This window comes from Glycine max, chromosome 5 (assembly GCF_000004515.6).
Source record: "Glycine max cultivar Williams 82 chromosome 5, Glycine_max_v4.0, whole genome shotgun sequence".
NCBI lineage: Eukaryota > Viridiplantae > Streptophyta > Magnoliopsida > Fabales > Fabaceae > Glycine > Glycine max.
Window position 1 is genome coordinate 41,650,340 of NC_038241.2, and position 11,721 is coordinate 41,662,060.

At 37.0% G+C, this 11,721-nt stretch overlaps 3 protein-coding genes across 3 annotated transcripts; 1 reads left to right on the top strand and 2 right to left on the bottom strand.

The window, feature by feature from the left end:
• Window positions 1–249: 249 nt before the first annotated feature.
• On the bottom strand, window positions 250–5,837 carry RSDV1-LIKE (mitochondrial import receptor subunit TOM40 homolog 1-like). The gene is given in 11 exon segments (NM_001255676.2): window positions 250–595; window positions 740–835; window positions 1,952–2,035; window positions 2,116–2,184; window positions 2,551–2,652; window positions 4,411–4,476; window positions 4,685–4,735; window positions 5,094–5,189; window positions 5,259–5,361; window positions 5,462–5,543; window positions 5,628–5,837. Coding segments are annotated over 11 exon segments (927 nt in total). The 5' UTR covers window positions 5,749–5,837; the 3' UTR covers window positions 250–538.
• Window positions 5,838–8,026: 2,189 nt separating this feature from the next.
• LOC100527911 (40S ribosomal protein S16) lies at window positions 8,027–8,712 on the bottom strand. The gene has a single exon (NM_001248604.3). It carries the CDS (start codon window positions 8,663–8,665, stop codon window positions 8,192–8,194), a length of 474 nt encoding a protein of 157 aa, NP_001235533.1. The 5' UTR covers window positions 8,666–8,712; the 3' UTR covers window positions 8,027–8,191.
• Window positions 8,713–10,352: 1,640 nt separating this feature from the next.
• Window positions 10,353–11,684, top strand: LOC100809332 (putative clathrin assembly protein At2g25430). Its single transcript, XM_003524308.4, has one exon. The coding sequence runs from the start codon at window positions 10,353–10,355 to the stop codon at window positions 11,682–11,684; it is 1,332 nt and encodes a 443-aa protein (XP_003524356.1).
• Window positions 11,685–11,721: the final 37 nt, after the last annotated feature.

Below are 11,721 nucleotides of genomic sequence, written 5' to 3' on the forward strand. Positions count from 1 at the left end.
GAAAACACAATGGGCTTTTGTATTCAGTTGATTAGCGCTTGCGTAAAAAATGGCGAGTCTCTAAAATAATTTCTCTAGCATAATACTCTTATTTTTGCGAGTAAATCTATCACTAAAGTATGCATTGAATTCAGCCAGAAAAATGACGGACCAAGTCATTCTTGCTGCGACGATTCCATCCCATGCATGCATGGGTCATTTAAACTTAAGTATAGGACAGGGATAGATACACGAGCACTAGAAACATTATGGAAATTGATCTCACAATATGGATTAAACTGATATCACTCTACATCCCCCTCAAGGGAAAACAGGGCAATAGATCCAAATAAATCGAGTTTTTTCTGCCCAAGTTCCAAATAAATTGATGACTATTGAAAATTCTGCAGCTACTTGTGGATTGTAAATAGTGTTTCCCGACACAAACGATATTTCCTCTTTTCTTTTTTGGAAAGAAAAATCTCCAACAAGGAAAAAGATGCAAGAAAGCTTGCTAAGCTGGGTACAGCAATGAAAACACAGCTCCAGTTCGGTTTATTCATTCTCCCACAGTCAAACCAAACCCAAATTTGTAGTCCTTTTTCCTGTGGTCAAGCTGCAATTAATACATACGAAAACCATGTCAGGGCAAAAATGCAAAAGCCGATCAAAACCTAACTCAACATCCCCCACCAAACTAGATTTTCATCCCTACTCAAATAAAAAGAGCAGTGGAAAAGCAAAAAGAAAAATGCCTGACCTCTGCAGAAAGAATAAAATTCAGACCCATATTTAACCGCTCCTCCAAAAAAGCAGCGACACAGCCATTGGAATCAATCTTTCCCCTAAGGCGGCACTACAGTAACCAAGATAAGATGTGCATCATTATTATCAAAGTTCAGAAGCAGGATTTTAAATGGCTATGCATTCGCTAATCCAAAATAACCACATAGTAATCCACATGACTTCTTGTAATGAACACATGTTTTACTTTGTGATCCTAATCGCCTTCAACGAGGGGAGAGCATCCACACTTTTTTTCTTTCAATTTCTTATCCCTTCCGATTGAAGGTAATCAGGGGTAGGTCAGTTAATTTTTCAGCATATTCTCAAAATTCAGCTCATCTTTTTCCTTTCCTTGTAACATAAAATAGTACTAAATCCCCATTACCATGAAAAAAATACGCAAAAAACTTTGGGCTCATTAAAATAGCCCAAGGATAAACACGCTGTTCCTCAGTTCTTCCAAAGAAAAAGCTATTTTGCATATCGTCAAAATATTTGTATCAATTGAAATTTGAAAAATTAGCTGTTCTAAACACCACACGTGTACTAGAAAACATTAATAGTTCAAGACTGTAGCTATTTCTCTAATTTTCACCCATAGCAGACACCCAAAAATGCAGGTCCATGTTACCAGATAAAAATTTATAATGCAAAATTGTTGATCAGTTCAAAACCAGTAAATTAATTCCGAAGACAAGATTTAAGGAATATTCAAACACTAAAGAAGGTATGGATTTGGCTCTATAGTACATATTTAAAGATGAGAAAAAGTAAGGACTAAAGATAGTATCAAAAGATGAGTAAAATTATGATGTGGCAAGTTACACATTTAGTGCACTACCTACTGCTACTGGCCACCTGTTCCAGTGGTATTTTTGTCTCCCGTCCATTGGTGAATGAAGTGAGCATACATTAAGTTTGGAAGTTTTGATGGTATTAATATGTCTGAAATTAAATAGAGGTGAACAACGAGAGATGTGAAACTTGAAAAGGTATCTAGATGTGATGCAGGGGTTGATAATTGTCATTTATTCCTCCCAATGCACTGATATAGATGAACAAGAAAGCATTATTATAACCAATGGACAAAAAGGACAGAAATATATGCCTAACTGGTCCACATTCCTGTCGTATTAGTTCCAAATTCCAATGCATGATTGAATTCCTGAAAGAAAGAGAAAACTACCTGTCTAAGGATGTAGTCATAACCAAAGCTAGCTGTGACATCTCTTGACAAGTAGTTGCACATAAACTCAGATGCTAGAGAAACCTGAAAGGAACATTTTGTATAAGAAATAAAAAGTTCAATTGAAAACAACATATATATCTATAATGTCATTATCAACTCACCTTCTCAGATACCTTCTGAACATAGCTTAGAAGAACCATTCCAGTGCTAGCAACTTGCCCTGTAGCAACCTGGATGTAGGTGAGCAAATTGAAAGACTTCAGTAGTAATCAAAAAGGGAAAAGGAATCACTGAAAAAAAGAATAAGATAAAACAGCGTAAGCAATGGTTGACAAGTGGACAAATTAAAAACATACTATATCCTCTTAATATTTTGTGCACATGTATATCCAGGTAGGTTAGGAAAAAAAAATTATTATAATTGGTGGGTAAAGCAGCAAAATAGTACCAGGCAGAACGGTCCCGCCAATATCAATACAGAAATCAATAGATAAATAAACAAATATGAAAGATTAATAGGAAATATAAGAGGGAGGGATCAAGGGTGGGCCATGCGATCAATAATGTATGAAGGGGTAAGTCTTAAGCCATCATACCGACTTATCAGTGTTGTAGCGAGCAGCATAACCAATACCAGACTTCCGATGCTGACCAGCCCAAAATACCTCCCCACCCAATGATAAATGCTGTGTCACACTCTGCAGAAAGACGATGTTTTCAGTAATAATTTAGATGAGCTCACATACATCCATCAATTCTACCACATCAAATAGCAGGCTATTAAGGGAAATCAAGAGTACTGCTCAGCATTTGTTTAGAAGAATAATAACAATCAGTCAATTAAACTAAAGAAACAAATAGATGGGCTAACTTCCACAACTGTCAAATATTAATAGTAATCAGTGTTTAAAATCCGGGATAGCGGCACAGAGTGGCCGACCCCAAAAACTCTACCAGGACAGCTGCTACTCTGAAATTTGTTACAACTATTTTAATTTACCATATCATGCTTTAAACAAAAAATCACAAACAAAAAGTGAAGTTAACCTGGACTCAAATAGATAAACAAGAAAAATACAAGAGAAAAAACACTTTGAAATTTTTTTGGGCCCATTGGCTCAATACCCCCAACCCTAACCATTTGTTTTGTTTACTATAAACCTAAGACCCCAGCAGCTAAGCACTGCCTCCCCCTTCCAAGAAGATTTGATTGCAAATGGAGAAGAGCAAAATGCAGACAGCTTCACACAAAGAGAAGACAGTAACCGCAGATGGAGAAGGGGCTGTGGCTACAAAATAGCAAAAGGGAAGAGGTGCAGCACTCATGCAGGCAGTGCTATCAAGTGCAATTCCTGCTATTCCAACTGCAAAAGCATCCGCAAAAATCAACTTCTCCACTACGGCTGCCCCTATAGCAGCCAGGGACTGGTCTGACACAATAGTGGTGCTATTTAAAACCCAGATATCTACAATTTAAAACTAATATGGCATTAAGAAGTCACTAAACATAAACCACCTCCCCCCATCTCCCAAAAAAAAATTTGATCAGCAAAACTATTTCCAAGCAAGCAAATAGTGTCCACAGGAACTGAATGAAATTAAATCTCTAAACCAGAAGCACCTAGTTAAGGAAATGCCGATGCACTTTATTAATAGAAAATGCTGATGACAGATTGCCTTTCACACACAGTAGTCAATAGCAGATAGTGGCGCAGAGCGCCCGCCCACTGCTCAAATCTGTGGCACTACAGGTCAAATCTGCTCTGCATTGGAAAGTAGAGCTACTATGTAACGGCGAGATAGTGGCATGATCATGCACACTTTAAAACTATGCTTTCACACAACCTCAAATAAGCCAAAACCAATCAATCAGCACAATAAATGAATATTTATTTACCTAAAAGGTAGCAACAGTAAGATATATTTCCCATCAGGCACATGTAGCCAAACTATTATTCATTTAAAAATATCATTAACGATCAATTATCTATCTTATTAGAGTAGAGTTTTACTATGTAATCTGGCTATGTGTAACCACTGTACTTTTAAAGTTGTTAGTTAGGCTGTCAGTTGTTTGACAGCTGTATACAACTGACAGAACCTAACTGACAACTGTAAAAGTACAGTGATTAAACATAATCATATTATAGAGTAAAACTCTACTCTAATATATCTCAAATATATCCTTTCTTTATGAAGGGATTCTACACAATATATATATATATATAGCACTTTTACTTGAATATATCTCAAAGATTACTTGAATTAATGAATAATGATAATGCTTCAATAAACGAATACACTTCAGAGCAACTTATCAAAATCTTGACTTGACGGCATAAGACAATACACTTCACAACAGATCATTCAAATGATAAACTACAGCATACGACAACACCACAATGTATCTGCCAGATAAAAAAAAAAGTACTGCAATATGCATGCAGATTCCATACCTGAATATAACTTGCTCCTAGCAAGGCTCCATTACCAAGTTGAAATTGTGTCCTATAGTCTTTTCCCTGAAAAATATAACATAATGAAATTATAAAACAGGAATAAGACTTGAAGATTGTTCATATGGATAGTAAGTGAAACTTCCATTAAGAAACTCCAATGCAATATACGTCTAACAAAATTCAAAATTTAATAGAAAGAACATGCAAAAACATGACTAGGAGATGGGTGAGGCATTGCATGGTGTAGTCGAGAAATAGTAAGGTAGCTGACCTTGTAATCAAAGTTGATCATCGCATGAGACATATGCGGCTCATTTGTGAGCTGTACATGCAGACAAGAAAACAGAACATTATGATGAGTAAAAGAGACAAGAAACAAAACAGAAATAAGCATGGCAATAGAGGCATAAGGGGACACCATAAACCAAATACTGCACAAATAAATAGAATGGACATTCCACGGCACTTCTACACTTACTTTTTCTGGTACCAATAAGTTGTAAGTGGTACCACTCGAAAGTAGAAACCACAAAACAGTACAAGTTTTTTTTTTTCGTAATAGAGTCCAAAATATATATACTAACTAATCAAAGAAGTAGCAGAAGAAGAAAGGGTGTGAAACATAAGAAAATGATAGGCACTCAGGCAACATTACTCATAATGGACACACATATACATACCTGAGCATTGGCTTTAAAAGTGAGATTTTCGGACAAATCACACTTGACTCTGGCATTGAGCCTCCCATCAGTCAAAATTCTGCCCCAGAGCAACAACTGCAGAAAAGCATCATCATCAATAAAAAAACACAAACTGAAAGGCCATTTGAATGAAGTCCAAGTTACCCTAGGGTGATCAATGAAGGTTGAGCCAAACTCATAGTGAGCAGTTGGAATCTTAATTGTCTCCGTGGACTGAGAAGGAACCTCAGTAGGTCCCATCAACACGCTGATCAGACAACAACAACAAGATCAGCAAATTAATAATAAATGAACTTTACACAATCGAATTTCATAAATTAAAAAATAGAAAGAAAACATAAAGGTACCTGTGATTGAGGGAGAACTTCTGATTGAGCATCTTGGTGAAATCAAAACGCATGCCCTCAAAAAGATCTGGCTTCAAAGACACTGTCCAAAAAGAAAGGAATTTAAACGTGAGATAGTCGTAGTGCAAGTTGGAAATGGAAGCGATTGAAGGAAGAGGTTACTGACTCATAGCTTCGCGATGGAGCTCTTCGAAGGGAATCGGACATGGAAGGTTCAAGTAATCGACCTTGGTGTCGGCGGCGGCGGCGGCGGCGGCGGCAGGAGGGGGAGGAATGGGGGTCGCCATTGATGATGAGAAGAGAGAAGAGGAACGCGAATCAAATCTGAAAAATGTGGACTTCTAAAACCCCTTCTCAACAACCCTTCCACCACTGCTAAAACCCTAGTTTACTTTCCTTCTATGCTTATACGCACCTTCCTTGCGCCTCAAACGTTGACCCGACCCGTTTTACAAACTTGCCAAACGGGTTTCACCGTTTACCCGAATAACTCCCCCATCCACTTTACCGAATACATATTTTAGAATTTAGATGTTGGTATTCGCTTTTGAAAATACCTAGTTTTCAATTAATTAATTAGTCGTATTTGATGAAAAATAATTTTTAAAATACACATTTACAAAAATTAAAAGGGTACTATAAGACATGTGACATACATGTACGTAGACAGAGTTACATTGGATTGAGGGGTGACTTTGAGAAAAAATATAAGTATGTATATAGTGTTGTTATCTTTTGTCCCTTCTTTTATAATTTAAACCTGTTGTTTTTATTTTTCAACTGTTGTCAATTTTTTTATTTTTTATTGGCTAATATTTTGTTCTCTTTTCTACTCACCTAGTTCTCTTACACTTTATTCAACTGCACATTTCGTTTCTCCCGTGTTTTATTTTCGCAGTATGATAATCATGATTTTAAATTATTGTACGTAATCGTAAAAAAAAATTTACAATTCATGATTTTAAATTACTTTTTATGAGTATGACGTTTTAGTCTCTCTTTTTTATTATCTCGAAACAATTTACTTTTCTAGAAATTTAAATTATATTAACAGTTTCTTCAATTTTACTTTTATTTAGTAACTCATTATTAGTAGTGCAAACATCAAATAAAAACGTTTTACTATAAATATAGTAATATGTTACATCTATTAAATATTTATTAATCATATACATTAACCTTAAACATCAATAATTATGAAAAGGAGATGGCGTACTGATATAATTAGTAATTTCAATATTAGAATCGTCACTTAATAACATATTAATCCATATACATTATTTACTTATTACCTGTTGTGTCCACTCAAGAGTTTTTTTTTTGTAAGTGTTATTTAAAGTGACCGACTTCAATTCCTGAAATGGGTCATGTAACTTAAAAATTGATTTTCTGAGTTGTGTTTGACTTATCAAATTTCTAAGAAAGACCATCAAAGTTTGAGACTGGGATTAGACAACTAAGAGAAGTAAAGAAAAATTACTAAGTGAAAAACGTTGAAAAAATCTGAGATCACATAATACAACAATTATTAGCAATGGTTGAAGTCACTTAAACAATTATGTACTATACTTACCAGTTACAATCAGAAATCTACAAAAATAAAGACTTATGTGGTCATTTTTTCTTGGCTGAAATACATTTGCACAAAATTGTTGTAAGACATACATTCCGAATATCAGTTACGGCTACTAGTTCAAAAAGTCAATTCACATTTCTACCATTATTCTTCAATTCGTCCTTTTACATTTCTTGCAATTTTATTACCGTATTTATTCTTCTCCTGTGTCTTTTATTTTATTTTAGTTCCTTTTCCTTTTTTGATTTAACATTTTAAAAATAGTCTTCAGATTTGAAGATAAATAATAGTCTATAAGATGTTCAACTTCTAAATTATAGTGCATCTTAATTCTAATATCGATTAATCTTGGAATTCGACTTACAATCAATTTATTTAATGCTCAGCAAGTTGAAAGCACAACGTTGTTGATTTATCGACAAGAAATGCGCTAGTTGATTTGAATTGAAACAGACCAACATACCAGCATGCTTAACAATAATGTTAAAAAATGCATTAGTTTGATACAAACCCTAAATCACTCATTACAACCTCCATAATATCGCAAAAGGCTTAAATAAAAACTGGCCCTTGATATTCTTTGGACACAAAAACGAAAAAGGAGAGAAGATTGATGTACTTAGTGAGCAAAGTTGCATTGGGATATTTGAGAAACTGGGGTAGGTTTCACAAGGAGATGTTGGCAAAGTAAAGACGATTCACAGACCAAGGTTGTTTGTTTATTCTTTTGCTCTTATTAGGTCAAAGAGGTGTTACGTATTGTTCATTCTTCTACTCCTAGTTAGGCATGCCCTTTGAAAATCTAACAGGAAAACAAATCCCTGACAACCATTGTTCTGAACATCCTCCTCGCACAAACAACATGACAATAATAAAAGCACCACCATTGCGATGTATAATTGATCCCAATTCAAATTATAAAATCCTATATAATCGCACAATCAAGCGCGATTATCGCAATAGAAGCAGCAATCCAAACACTAACAAGATAAAAGCAGCATTCAAGCAATTATATTTAATAACGACATAACTTAAACTTAACCATTATATAACTGTATTCAGAATTCGATTGATCTTAACTCAGCGCAGAACCAATAAAACAGAGAAAGTACTTTAACAACTTATGATGAATAGCTTAAAAAAAAAGGAGGAAATCAACGGTAGGACTTCTGAAACCTGGCGCGAGCACCGCGACCACCGAACTTCTTGGGCTCGCAGCGGCGGGGATCGGCGACGAGGAGGGTGCGGTCGTACCTGACGAGGATGTCCTTGATCTCCTTCTTGGACTGCTCGTCGACGTACTTCTGGTAGTAAGCGACGAGAGCCTTGGCTATGCTCTGCCTGATGGCGTATATCTGGGAGGTGTGACCGCCGCCCTTCACGCGGATGCGCATGTCCACGCCGGCGAAGCGGTGGCGACCGAGGAGGAGGATTGGCTCGAAGGCCTTGAAGCGGAGGATCTCCGGCTCCACCAGCTCGATCGGGCAGCCGTTGATCTTAATGAGGCCTCGGCCGCGCTTGCAGTAGGTCACTGCCACCGCCGTCTTCTTCCGCCCGAAGCACTGCACTTGCTCGATTGCTGCTGGTGCTGCCCCTCCTGGTATTGCACTTGAAAAAATCACCGCCATTTTCGCCACTCACTAAAACCTAGGGTTTCGTCTCTCACTGCCTGCCTATCCAATTCTCTCTTGTCTCGCGCTATATATATTCCACCCACCAATTAGGGTTTTTGAGATTGCTAAAATTCCCACATTGCCCCCTCCTAATTATAAATAAATAAAATAACCCTGTAGAGCACAGTATTAATCCTTTTACGGTCTGAAAAGGCAATAAATACTTTTAATGAACTTAATCATGTTTGTATGTTTGAAAGGAATAATGGATTAATACAAGATAAAATATATAAACAAAACAATTTGTACATTACATAGAAGCCTCTCACAAATAGAAAACAAACAATTTGCCTTTTAAATAAAATAAACATTGCAATCACCGTCCCATAGCACATGCTTGTTATGAGGACAAGGTTTAATGTTTGAAGGCCGAAAATCATAACAAATAGCTTGATAGAGGCAAACCTGAGTCTCTCTCTGATACTAAATGATAAATTTTGTACATTACAAAAAGCATGACAGTATATTTAATTTTATTATCTCGTCCCATAATTCAACAACATATGAATGAGAGCACTCATAGTTTCAATTGCAAACAATATTTCTAGCCTTTAATACACTCACTTTACATGAAATGAGTATTGTTTTGATGCTAGGGACTCTATGATTGTTTATATAAGATTTCATCCATCATAAAACTGATCCCACCATTTCAGAATGCAAAATAATTGTATAATTAAAACTAAAATATTGTTATTACCTGATTTAATTAAGTCAAGTGATTGAGAAAGCATAAAAAGTGGGTGAAAAAAATTAAAACCAATATTCAAAATCAAAACTAACAAGGGGAATCGTGTTTCTTATACCAAGAATCTATGTCTATGTTTTTCTACAATATGTTCAAACTCTATTACTATTGCCTCCTCTTCCTCTTCCATAGTTCTTAATACCTTCCCCTGCATTGATCGTGATCCCATAATCCTCTCCAGTAGGTGCTAAACTGTTTTGCCTCTCATTATAAAACCATCGAGAAAACTTAATTCATAGTAGGCATGGGATCCATCAAAAGGATCTGCGATTGAGTTGTGTAGGAAAACTCAAAATTGAAGTCTTTGGTACCATAACAGAAATTATGAAGAAGATAATAAAGATAAAAGGAATGTGAATATTCATGAGGTTTAGTATACATGTACTATTAGGGAGCTGAAAATAAAATGTGAGTGTGGCCTGGTCAAAAAACCAACTTTGCCACCACTAGTAGTTCCCAAGCAAATAGGAATTAGACATCTGATAATGCACAATGTTGGAAAGGAGCCTCTTTAGAGGAAACAAAATGACATGGTTAAGTATCATGATATCAATATTTATTCTCTTAAACTTTCACTCCATAATAAGTGGTAAAGTAATTACAAAGAATCTATTCTGCGCCATGGTACCTTGGTATGACACCAACAATAGGATTTAACTTTCTTGAATTTGGGCCATATAAGTCCATAACCCCATTATTCTTAAAACATTTACAGTTTTGCAGGCTTTCTGTCTCTTTCGAGAGCCGATTGTGTTCCCTCGTAATTATAGCCCCGACAGTACCAAAGACCAAAGCCGACACACATAGTGACAAGAAACACTTCTTGGGACTCCATTTTTAAGGCTATTCCCACCTTCTCATCTCATATACGTATATGTAAAAAACAAGAAAAAGATGCAGAGGAGGTTCCGGCGAGTTTGCACTTGTCTAAAAGAGCGCAGCTGCATGAGCTATGCAAAGATTGCTTCAGCGAGTGGCTTCTCTGACATCAACCTTATCATCATAAAAGCAACAGCCCCAGATGACTTGCCTCTGCATGAAAAATACATACAACACCTCTTGAAACTCTTCTCCATCTCTCCATCTACGTGCCACTCCTTTGCCATCAGCTTCACTCGCCGATTTGGGACCACGCGTTGCTGGCGTGTTGCACTCAAGTGTCTCATTCTTCTGCACCGCTTGCTTCGTTCTGTCCCTGGAAACAGCTCTCTCTGGACTGAACTCTTATGGACACGTTCCAATGCCTTGATTTCTCTCTACCCTTGCCATTTCAAGGATGACTCCTCCTCGTGTCCGGTTTCCTACACCAACTTTGTCATATCCTACGCACGCCTTCTGGATGAAGCCCTTAACTGTGTTGCTCTGGATTGCACCAATTTGGAAGACCAAGATTTGGAGCAAAATGAAGAAGCCATGGATGAAACTTTTCGAGAGAAAATGAAGGAAATGGGTCAAGTGCTTGAAATGTTACCGCAACTGCAGAGCCTTATAGATAGGGTGATGGAGTGTTACCCTGTGGGAGTGGCAGCGCGAAGTTTCATTGTGCAGGTTGCCATGAAACTCATAATTCGTGACAGCTTCGTTTGCTACACAAAGTTCAGAAGAGAAATAGTGACGGTTTTGGACAATCTACTTGAGATGCCGTACAGGAACTGCATAGCTGCTTTCAATATATACAAGAAAGCAGCAGCGCAAACAAATGAGCTTTATGAGTTCTATGAGTGGTGCAAGGCAAAGGGTCTGTGTGGTATGTACGAGTACCCTTTGGTGGAGCCAATTCCATACATACAAATCAAGGCTTTGGAAAGTTTTCTGAGTGGCATGTGGCAGTTAACGGAGTCTTCAACGTCGCCAACTACCAGTACCAGCCCTTCATCTTCTGGGGATTCTCCTTCAAATTTCTCTCAAGGACAAATAGTGATGAGAAGAGACGTTGTTAACATCAAGGGTGAAGAGGAGAAGCCTTTGATTGAACTAGAATTGGAAGAAGATAATGGGGATGTTAGTTGGGAAACACTGTTGGAAACCTCCATTAGTTTTAGTCATGCTTATCAGAGGGACTTGGGCAGCTTGTTCAATCATCGGGGATGGGAAGGTGGATTTCATATCGAACAACATGGCTTTGATGCGAACGAAGGGCACGATCACGAGCGTGCAGATGCCACATGGAACATGGCAGTCAACAAAAATACTACTGCTAATAACCCATTCTCCGAGCCTTATTAAAGTTCCCTTCCAATTTAATTACAGTTTCATTATCATT

What these genes read in the sequence shown, in the direction of transcription:
- LOC100809332 (XM_003524308.4), top strand. Translation starts at nt 10,353, where the DNA reads ATGCAGAGGAGGTTCCGGCGAGTTTGCACTTGTCTAAAAGAGCGCAGC.
- LOC100527911 (NM_001248604.3), bottom strand. Translation starts at nt 8,665, where the DNA reads ATGGCGGTGATTTTTTCAAGTGCAATACCAGGAGGGGCAGCACCAGCA.